The 11,831-nt window shown below is 32.6% G+C and overlaps 1 protein-coding gene across 1 annotated transcript; it reads right to left on the bottom strand.

The window, feature by feature from the left end:
- Positions 1–850: 850 nt before the first annotated feature.
- LOC131038915 (uncharacterized) lies at positions 851–4,450 on the bottom strand. The gene is made up of 4 exons (XM_057971496.2): positions 3,982–4,450; positions 2,729–3,699; positions 1,594–2,139; positions 851–1,464 (listed from the first exon to the last, which is right to left on the bottom strand). Exons 1-4 carry the CDS (start codon positions 4,007–4,009, stop codon positions 1,360–1,362), a joined length of 1,650 nt encoding a protein of 549 aa, XP_057827479.1. The 5' UTR covers positions 4,010–4,450; the 3' UTR covers positions 851–1,359.
- Positions 4,451–11,831: the final 7,381 nt, after the last annotated feature.

Raw genomic sequence — 11,831 nt, 5'->3', positions numbered from 1 at the left:
GGAACACTAATATATAGAAAGTGGATGCATTATTCTTCCCAAACACAGTATGCTTGCTTTTAGTTTGAGATTTCCTTCAGGTTAATTACATTTAGTTTAAGATGAATACATTTGTAAAGATAATTGTGCATTTAGATCTCCAATCTTAAGTTCATGTAATGTTTTATTATCTCTTTAGAAATATTTATGACCATTTTACTAGATCTTATTCATTGTGAAGAACAAAGATGTATTAACTTCATTCATCAAAGGGATGTCCCTAGCATAGACTTGCTTTTGGTTTGAGATTTCCTTTAGGCTAATTGCATTTAGTTTGAGATCAATACATTTGTAAAGATAATTGTGTATTTAGATCTCCAATCTTATCATAAATCCAGAAAATGTTTTATTATCTCTTTAGAAACATTTATGACCATTTTACTGATCTTATTCATTGTGAAGAACAAAGGTGTGTAACTCTATTCATCAAGGGATGACCCTAACACATAATCCAAATTTATAAGAATAATCCACAAAACTCCCCATGCCAATGTTCCACTTCAAATTCCTTCCTTCAACCATAATGTTAGAACCATAAATAATCCTTGTAAATTATAATTTATCTTTTTTAATGGGGCTTTTAGATAAAATATATTTTTCTTGCATTGCCCTAAACTTGATTTAATTACTTGTGGATGATATCATATAAATTTCGATTTCATGTATATTGAAGGGCTCATTCTCCAGCATGCATCTTTACAACTAGACTAGTACACATGCAATATATTTATTAGTAGTATAGAATAACCAATATGAAATTTTGAGCAAAAACATTTCACACAATAAAAAGCAATAATGTTTAGTCTCCAAGTCAACTCAAAGCAGAATGGTCATAGAATGACATCTTATTCCATAATAAACAAAAACAATAAATAGCTTCTGACATTTGTGAGGAGATGAAACACCATGCCTTCAAAGAATATTGTACTAGAATTGGTGATTTGAACAGAGGGATATATACCCACCAGATTGAATAATGGCCCAGAAAACAAACATTATCAAAAGAAGCAAAAATTTAAAAAATGCAATAAATACAAGAGGAAATGATAATGTTTGGCTACTGGGCTTCTTCCATCCATATTTAGCTTCTAAGCCTTTCACACCCAAATCCACTGCACTTTGTTGTTCTCTGTCGAACAAGCATTTAACTCATGGATATCTCTGAAAGCTCAGCTAACAAACTCAATGTCTGTAACAAAGTATCAAGTCAAGTTTACTGAAAGGAATGGCCTTTCATATTCTTGAATGCACTGAAATTTCTACTATCAGAATGGCTTCTGCTCAACAAACCTGATGGAAATTTTGCAACAGCTAAAAATTTCAAGATTGTAAACTAATGATCTCACCCTCCCTGCATTGACCCACTTCAATTTCCATGCCTCTTTTCTTTGAGGATATTACTCTACAACAGTTTCTTCTTGGTGACTGCAAAAATCATATTGAAAAACTCATTAAATTCCCCACAAGAAATAAAATTTGAACATAGAAATAAAAAGTTGAAAGACTATGAGTAACTGCTTGAAATGAGATAAAAGAAGAGAACAAATTCCTTGCCTTATTTGCCACAAATGTATTAGGTTTCTTCACAACCTTGATCCAGTCTATGGTCTCAGGTGAAGCCATCCTCCATCTACATTCAGGTGGAGCAACCTCAAGTTTGGTGTAATTGCTTATGATATCACTTCTCTTAGGACTATCATACTTCACATTCTTCAAGTAGAAAACAAAGGGTTTCTGACAGGGATGCCTAGTTACAGGTCTGGTATTGAATGAATAGGCTGTGAAGTCAGCTCTTCTGTACCAATTCAGGAAAGTTCTAGAGGGCATTTCTAGATCTCTAGGTGAAAAAATGCCCCTAAAAATCTGTACTGAATAACCCCATGAGACTGAAATGGACCATTTCCTGTCGTCATCATAACATATGGATTGCTGCAGAATTGCTGCAGGATCCAACTTAATGGGCTTGAAGAGGTGTTGCAATGCATTTACTCTGGTGAGGTTGGGAAATATGGGCTCCACAACATCAAGGTGGTGAAGGCTCACCAGGGGTCTGACAGGGTGTGCAGCAAGCAATCCGAACAGATTCCCATATACATCGTACTGCAGTCAAAGCCAGAATAGCATATCAAATATCAGAGCAGTACACTATTGCAGAAAAGCCCATCAAATATCAGAAATCTATTGTAGAAAAACACATCAAATACCAGAAAAACACATAAATACCAGAAAAACACATCAAATATCAGAAATCTATTGTAGAAAAACACATCAAATACCAGAAAAGCACATCAAATATCGGAAATATTTTGCAGAATGCACATCAAATAGTGGATATCTACTGCAAAAATGCACATCAAATATTGGAAATCTATTGCAAAAATGTACATCAAATTTCAGAAAGCACATCAAATATGGGAAATCTGATGCAGAGAAGCACATCAGATATCCGAAAATTGTTGCAGCGGAACACATCATATATCTGAAAATTCTCTTTAAAGATCGTTGTCATCTATATGTACACCACTGAACATTCAAGTTTTATTAGGCTTACAAGATTCTCCTATTAGATAAACTTTCAGTCTCTCCAAAATTCCTTTGTCAGATGCTCTAAAATCAATTTGATGTGATGAAATATCAAACTATTCATTCATTCAATAATCTGCGTGGAAGAAGTTTACATGGAACTTACCTGATGAAAACCAGGCTCCTTTGTCAAGGGCACACCAAGCTCGGCCATGCAAGCCTGCATTCTGTCATCACTTCCATACAGACCTGGATACCTCTGAATGCAGTCATCTTGCATTGATTCCAATGCTTTGGCCAGTGGAAAACTGATGGCAAACCCACCTCCTCCATAAGCCATGCCATATGAAAAAAATATATTCTGCAAATGGCTTTCAGAAAGACTTCCAATGTAGTACATCTGTCTGTGGTCATATTGTGAGAGAACCCTAACCAGGTTCTCAGTGACAAACACTGTATCGTCATCTCCCATAACAAACCAATGTACATCAGGCAGGCCCAACCTGAAAGTTTCAGAGACAATGCGAGATATCCTAATAGCAGAATGATGGCCTTGCTTGTTAGTATACTTGAAGTGAGATGTATCGGTAGAAATTTTGAGAGGAGGCAGAGCCAAGACTTCCTTCTTGTTCCTTTGGGGTTTGACCTCCTTGTCCAGCCATACAAAACCCCTCATTTCGTCGGGCCTCCACCATAGTTTTATGTACTCCTTTCTTGTCTCCCATAAGCTAGCAGAAGCAGCTATTCCAAATACTATATGCTTCAAATCAGTTGCAATGCTGCTAATTTTCTCTGAAGCAACAGCAATGTTTGTAACCGCCATTTTCTTGGTGTCAGAACCTGAATCCTTCACAGATACATTCAATGCTGCCAAGGTCAGCTCCTTTGGTTTCCCACAGTCCATTGTGCAGCTAATTGACTGCCAGCAAGATTGAGTATTCATGAGAAGATGAAGAGAACACACTATGTAAGCTATACAGATGAATACCAAGAGTGAGCCCATCAGCTTCCTGATCCTGGACCCGATCCCCGAGTTCTTGGAGCTCATATTCATTTGGTCCCACACAAGTTTCTCAAGCTCCTCTTTAGGATTTCCCTTCATATTAATGGAAATTTCAAGAAACTCTGACCGATTTGCTGGAAAAGAGACCAACAAAGCATCAGAACTTTCTGTGAACAATGCCTCTGTGCGCCATTTTTAAGCAATTGAAACTGCTAAAACTTTTGTTGGGTACAGAGCATAACACAAATTCCTACGCCAACAAATTCCATCATGATAAGTACAAAAACAGAGAAAATAACATGACCAATAAGATCTTCCAATATGCTAAATCATGGCTACCATGACAGCAAAGAAATTGAACTTTTAATCCAGAAAGATTATAAGAAAATCAACTCAAAAAGTTAAAAAAGACTCACCCAATTTTAGCATTTCATCCTGAAACATATGGATGCGTGCCTGTCCTCGGGTTTCCCCATTTTCACCCCAAAATCTTCATATACCCACACCACTGACAGCTGCCTGCCGGTGATGTAATCACTGGCACAAGACCACCTGGGGAAGGATATTACCTAGTCAGGGCTTTAAAGATTTGTAGTAACTGCTGAATTCTACACGTAGGTAGTTGCTTAGTCAGATAACAGATGGCAAAGGAGGGTAGATCTGGACTAGGGCTGTGTAGGTAGCATTATATATGCATGTGTTTACCTGACCTGGCACACTAAACGTTGGGATTCCACTGTAACTCATCTCTGCAAGTTCTAATGACTCTCTACTCCCACTACTCTTTTACTCTTTATTACCTTCATCATCACGCATCGCTTCGGGATTTACAAATTGCACTCCCCACCATTGCTGAGCTGTCTCCTTAATCAAGATACACCTAGACAAGATAGCGTCAATACAGGGCTCATCTAAGCAAGGTGGTAGGACAGACTAATTTGTATTTATAAATTTTTTTTTCAACCAGCTGTAAAAATGTGAGGAAAAAGCGTTTAAATAAAAAAGGGTGATAATAAAATTTGAAAATAGAGGGAATATTTTATTAATTGTGCTATTATATCTACTACTTTTTTCTTCTTATTATTTTGGGTTAAGGACCTCTCTAGATTCATGTACTCTCTCCCATTTATGAGATTTTTTTTTTAATTGTGCAATTACCCCTGCTATAGTTTTCTCTTTGTCGGATTTTTGGATTAAGGACCTCTCTAGATTCATGTAACTTTCGAATCCATGAAATTTTTTTTAATTAATTATGCAATTACACTACTACAATTACCTTCTTGTGGTTACTACCTCTCTAGATTCATGTAATTTTTCGATTTATGAGAAAAAAAATATATTAATTGTAACTATAGTAGGTGTAACTGTACAATTAATATATTTTGGGTTAAGGACCTCTCTAGATTCATGTACTCTTTGATATATGAGCATAATTAATTTACAAAATTCTCATGAATTTGAAAGTTACATGAATCTAGAGAGGTCCTTAACCCAGAAATACGACAAAGAGAAAATTGTAGCACGGGTAATTGCACAATTAATTAAAAAAAATCTCATATATTGGAGAGTACATGAATCTAGAGAGGTCCTTAACCCAAAATATATTAATTGTACAGTTACACCTACTACAGTTTTCTCTTTGTTATATATGTATATAAGTAAAGAGGGAATTTATGGGCTCTTCACTAAAATTTAAAAATTAAAAAGATACAATTAGTTCAAAAAACATCACCAAATCGATGAACCCCTTTCTTAAAATTATCACAAGCATGCTTAGGGAAAGAAAATGCATGAATGTTGACCATGATATTGCACCTATCTATTCCACCAAATAGAAGAATCTCCAAATTTGATCCCATTGTTGTAAAGATGCATCTTTCTAACTCAAGAATTTATTGACAAGTTGTCAGATCTTCCAAATGGATTGAAGAGGAAATGAAGCCTTCATTTGAAAGAAAGGAGCGAGAAGAATTTTATCTATCCATCCAATAACCTACCATTTTCCTTTAACATTAGGAAGAAAAAATTTGTGACAAACCAATATTTTCCATGGCTCTTCTCTAGAAACAACTCTATTTATCCACTTGGTAGTTAAACCAATCCCTTGTGTTTTAGGGTTTAAGAGGCCCAACCCACCTTTAATTTTTGGTTGAATAAAATGCAACAAAGATGTAGATTTATGATCAATTTTACCTTCCCAATTCGAACACAACGATTGATAGATAATTTTGTTTAAATTATCATAACCAAGTTCTTAGAAGGCATTCAACAAGAAGAGTAATAAACATGCGAAGAAAGAAAATTTTGATTCATGACTTGAATCTTTCCAACAAGAGATAGAAATCCGTTCCCCCAAGTCAAAAGTCTATTTTTTAGTTAGAAAATGAACCGCTTCCATATATTTGAAAGAGTCTCTCCTAACCCAAAGGAATTCCTCGATAATGAGTGAAATACCCATGTTTAATTCGAATCCAATATTTGGGAATCCACTGTGGCACTAGATTAGTTTTAACCAAAAAGAATTTAGTCTTATGATAGGCTAATTTTGAACCCAAAATTGAGCAATGTAAATTTAAGACCTCTAAAAAATTGTTAATTTACTTTTCAGAATTTTGGAGGAAAAGCATATTATCATTAAAAAAAGAGAGAATTAAGCATAACAACGTTGTTGGGTATGGAGATTCCCTTTATCAAATTCATTTGATTATACTTGTGTAACAAATATCTGAGTGCATCATCTATAAGAACATACAAGAATGGAGCTAAAGAACATCCCTACCTAATTGGTCTTTACAAGGGGTATGAATCAAACAAAGAGTTATTAATAACCAACTGGACAAAGCATATTAACATGCGAGCAAATCTTGGGTTCAAAACCCAACCATTGAAGCATCTTTATAATAAAGCTCCAATGCATTCTATGATAAGCTTTATCCAAGTCTAGCTTGACCAACAATGCATTTATCCATGATTGTTGAGCTCATTCACTACTTTTCCAAGTTAAAATTAAATTATCACGGATAAATTTGCCACCAAGAAAACCAATTAGTTCTAGTCTAACAATATCTTTTATAACTAGTTCTATCCTTCTATCAAGGGCTTTGGCAATTTTATACAAAGTGTTAAGAAGTGTAATAGGCTACCAACAAAAGATAAAATCTTCATTCTTCCATTTTGGAAGAAGCTTAATTAACCCTTTATTAATAGAAGGCCCTAAGAACCTTGTTACAAAGCATCCAAATAGAGCAAGTAAAAATAACTTTAATGTGTGGTACACATAGTTTGGTAGAATTCAACTAACAACCCATTAATACCAAAAAAATTATTAGTTGTCGTTGAAAACACTACATGTTCAAAATCTTCAATAGATAACATGGACGAAATTAAAATTTGTTATACTCAAAGTTGACCTTCGTGGGAATGTGATCTTGGAAAATCTCTTTTAATGTTAATTGAGCATCTTGCCAATGACTATCCTCACTAAAGAGCTTCTCATATAAATTATGAAAATAGAGATTTAATATCTTCTTAATTTGTGTGAAGATAACCATTTTCATCTTGTATAGCTCCTATATACTCCTTTCTATGATTATAGTTTAAAAACTAGAAAAAGTACTTGGACCCTTTATTAACCTCCTTGATCCAATGTAATCTAGCTCTAGTTTTAGCACCTTGACCTTTATAATCATCAATTTTACAAAGTTCAGCCTCTATATAAAAAAGATAAGTTTGACTATTGGTATTATTTGGATTAGACATAAGCAATTTCCTTGTGTGTTCCACTTGCCTTGAAGATATTTACCTTTGTGTTTTATTTGCTAAGCAAATCTTTTACCAAAGGAGCTTACGAATTCAACACATTGTGAAATATCATAGTGCCAATATTCTCTATAAGATTCCCCATCTTTGGGCTTATGGTTAGAGTTCCAAATACAAACCAAAGTAGCAACACAGAAAGGATTCTTTAAGTGAGAGGTATTAAGTTTGTAAGGTAAATGCTCCCCTTTGTTGATGTTGTGTGCATGCATTGAACAACACCTTCAAGGACATTGGAAAAAAAAAATGAGTGAAGGAAGTGGTGCCAGAGGCTAGAGATGTGCAGATGTTCATTTGCAATCATCACACTTCACTTGATATGTTTAGGAAATTTTCAAGAAATGAGTCCCTCAAGCTCATGGAGACTATATATACCAACTATTTTATTTTATAAGAGATGATGCTAGAGGTCCAGGAGGCTCTCCAATCAATGGTGGTCAATATATAGTGGGGTAGATGCCATGAGACAAGCACACCAAAGGGAAGAAGTGTGAAACAAAAAATCCTTGATGGTGACTGATGGTCCACAACGAGGTAAGAAAATTGACATTGTTGATTTTATTATTTAATTTTTTAAATGTTGATTTAATAGTTTAATATATGTTTCTAACTTGTGACATCATTTAATATATGTTTTCAACTTGTTAAAAATGTACATTCTTTTTTATGATTTTTGTTTTTGTAACTTGTTAGCACTTGTAGATATGTTTGTTCCTTCATTGAGCCTATTATGTGAGTGATTAGATATACTGATATTGACTCTCCTAGCCTTGGAGAGATTTATGAGACCTTTGATAGCATGTTCAAGCATATCAAACAAGCATTTCATAGCAAGGACCCTACTTTGGGATTTTACAAGGAGCGTCTTAAGCCCATTGTGATGCGACGATGGAACATTATGAACACCTTGCTTCATATGGCAGCCTATGCTATCAATCCCAAATGGTATGCATCGAGACCTAGGAGAGTGCCTCCATCTAATGATGAAGAGGTGAAAGAAGGCTTCATGAGGGCCCTTGCAAAAATGTATATTAAAGAGGAATCTAGTAGACATCACACATAATGGCTTGCATTTGCCAATCTCCATGGTCCAACCTTCAAGAGAGTAGAGGCAAGGTTGGATAGAGCTACATTAGCTCAAATTGACCCTATTGGATGGTGGACATGGCATGTCAAGGATGCATCAGAATTGAGAGTTTTTTTTGTTCATCTCCTTTTACAAGTTTCCAATTCCTTTGTTGTAAAGAGAAATTGATCCACTTATAGCTTCATCCAATCAGTCAAGATAAACAACCTTAGCTATGGACAAATAGAAAAGTTGGTGGTTGCACACAGTGCTTTGTAGCTACAAGATCACCAAACTCTTGAGTATTGTTAGACTCCAACCTTACGTTGGGATGTTAAAAATCCTAAAGATGCTATGCAAATTAATGAGGAGGAGACACCAAAGGGATTGGTTGGGGTTCTATTCCTTGAGGCAACCCCTTATATTGGCAAGACTCAGACTTGAGCTCTGGTTTTGATTTACACCTACCATCTGTTGATTAGGGACCACATATTTTATTAGTTCTATGTTGATGTCATTTCATAGTTGAAACTTGGAGCCTTTGGTCATTTTTGTTATAATTCTTATATAATATGTATGCACATTGACAATGAAAGCATTTGAATTTATTAATTTGTTTGCCAATCCTTTTGTGAAATCTTAGTTCACGTCTAATGCTATGTATTAAGGTTCTACAATGTCTATGAGGAATGCTTTGTCAACATTATGATATGAATATTTGAAATTTCTCTATATTTTTTAAAAATACCCTAGATTTTTTTTAAATTGTCCCTTGTCGTCTCCTAAAACATAGCACAAAAGTACCCTCATACCAAAAACACCTCCCACCATCTCTTGGCATCCCTATCTCCCAAAACTTTGTGGAGCATAACTAGCAACAAAAAGGTTGGGGGGGAAGACCAATTGTCATGCACCCAAGACAGAAGAAAGGTTGGGGTTTACTTGAAGCACTTGATATTTGTAAAGTCATCAAATCAGTAAAAAGGATTTACAACATTTTGACATTCCTTAAAAACCCTAGAATCCTTTTCACCGTCATCAAACTTAAATCTACCATCTTTTTTACGGTAAAATTTTGAAGAAGCCAAGAAACTCTTGCCTTGAAAGTTTTGAAGTATCATTTGAACAGCTTATTTCTTTTTTTTTCATCTCTCTAAGCCACCACCAACCCTTCACCAACCCTTGTGAATACCTTGATTGCATCATTCTCAATTCCTTCTTTACTACTATTTCTTCCTTGATCATAACAATAATTTTTTTATTCATTATTCATATCATTTTTACACTTAAAAAGACATTTAAATGTAGAATAAATATGATGTAAAAAAATGTAATAGTTTGGGCATCCTAAAATATTAGCATATATATCTCAAGGACAATCTATATAAAGTGTGTCGATAGATATATTATTATATTGTAATTTATATTACAATATGATTATAAAAATTAAAAAAATGCAAAATGCAAATGATTTTACAAATTTAGAAGGTCAAAGTAAGGTGTAGAAGAGAATAATACGTTGCAACTAGAAGGTTGACAATAAAACCTCAATTATAGAAAGTCGCAAAGCATTGGAATACGTAGATTCCCTTATAATTTGATAAAAACAAATAAAAGCTTTCAAAAAGTACAGTAAAGTGCGACGACATTTAAGTAAATAGATTCCGTTGCTAAATATAATATTGTTTTTCCAAATAAAATAATAATCCAGAAAATGAAATTTTTATATGGGTCCCACGTCACTACTCTTTATAATGAACCTTTCCTCGTTTGACTCGGTCATTAATGATGATTAAGAATAATAATAATAAGAATATGATTTTATTTGATGTATTACATGCGGAGTTGTCTATTTTGCATACAAAATAGTAGATGATAAAAAATATAAATATGCAAATCTTAACAGATTTTTAGGTGATTGTGTGTAAGATTTTTGCATCAACTTTTCCAATCACATTTTGTGATTCATCATCTTTGCATCAACGTTTCTGATCAATCACTGAGTGTGATCCGAAACGTTGATGCAAAAATCTTACACACAATCGAATCCAAAAACGCACTCTTGATAATTATATGATGGATTGTGGAAATCTCTTAGAACCGAGGTTCAATCTCCTTAATCTGTCTTCTCAATGTTGTAAAAATGTGAAAAACAATTGTACTATGTAAATTTGGATTTTTTATCATCCAAATTTATGTTAATTTTTAATTCTCCTTTTTATAAAAAATTAAATTGGGAATGATATAAGACATAAAATGACTTTACAAAGGTGATATAGCTTTTATTTAAAAATTCAATAGAATTTATTTAATTGTGAAGGAAAGTTGGCATTTTTCTATAAGTTTCTTTGTCATTTTCAAATTTTATTATTAGTATAGAAATTTGAGTTAAATTTATATAAGACAAAAAAGCTTTTTTACAATTACAATGAAAATGTCTAGTTTCTAGTTATAGATTAATTTTCATTTTTTTTGTTATATAAATTTAAACTAAGTTAATATAAGACAAAATATCTTTTCAAGATGATTATTTAAATAAATAATTTAAAAAATTATGGATATAATCAAATATACATTTTTTAGGTGAGAATTTTTATTCAAATTTCACATTAAAATAATAAAAGAAAACTCACATTCTTTTTTATTGGTATTGAAACAAATTAGCACAAAAATAAAACATTTCTTTTAACTTAAATTACTTCATTAAAGTAAGTTTTTAAAAAAATATTAATTTTTTTTGGGAAGAGTACCATTGTCTTATTATGTAATATATAGATAACTAGAGTATTAATATATAAAATAAATTTATTCAAAAACACTTCAGCTATTTTTTTATTTAATAAAATATATTATTTTTATTTACTATTGCATACATTTTATTTAAGAATTATTTGATTTTATCTTCATTATTTACTTTTAAGAGTTTTATATTACTATATATTTTTAGATTTTTTGGTGTCTTAGTATTTTTTAAGTTTTAAATTAATTTATTAATGCTTGGACTAACATTTAACCATAAAGGTGTCCAATGTTTCATTATAGAATATATAGATAATTAGAGTATGAATATATTAAACGCATTTATTGAAAAAAAAAATAGTGTTTTTAATTATTTAATAAACTATTTTATTTTTATTTACTATCCACATCATTGATGCATACATTTTTTTTTTTTAGAATTATTTGATTTTATCTACATTGTTTATTTACTTTTTAAGAGTTTTGTATATATATATATATATATATATATATATATATATATATATGTATTTTAGATTTTATGTTGTCTTAGCCTACTTTTTTTATTTTATTTTTGAATTGATTTGTTTATGTTTGGACTAATATTTAACCACAAAGGCATCCAAACACTTCTAGGATTCTAGT

This window comes from Cryptomeria japonica, chromosome 1, assembly GCF_030272615.1.
Source record: "Cryptomeria japonica chromosome 1, Sugi_1.0, whole genome shotgun sequence".
NCBI classification, from domain to species: Eukaryota; Viridiplantae; Streptophyta; class Pinopsida; order Cupressales; family Cupressaceae; genus Cryptomeria; species Cryptomeria japonica.
The sequence above is the reverse complement of the archived record's forward strand: the minus strand, read 5'-3'. Positions and strand labels throughout refer to the sequence as shown.

Excerpts from the sequence above, each read along its gene's own strand:
- LOC131038915 (XM_057971496.2), bottom strand. The coding sequence starts at position 4,009 with ATGTTTCAGGATGAAATGCTAAAATTGG. Across the intron at positions 3,700-3,981 it reads GGATGAAATGCTAAAATTGG|CAAATCGGTCAGAGTTTCTT; the intron begins GTGAGTCTTTTT and ends TCTCTTTTCCAG. Across the intron at positions 2,140-2,728 it reads AGGAGCCTGGTTTTCATCAG|TACGATGTATATGGGAATCT; the intron begins GTAAGTTCCATG and ends CTTTGACTGCAG.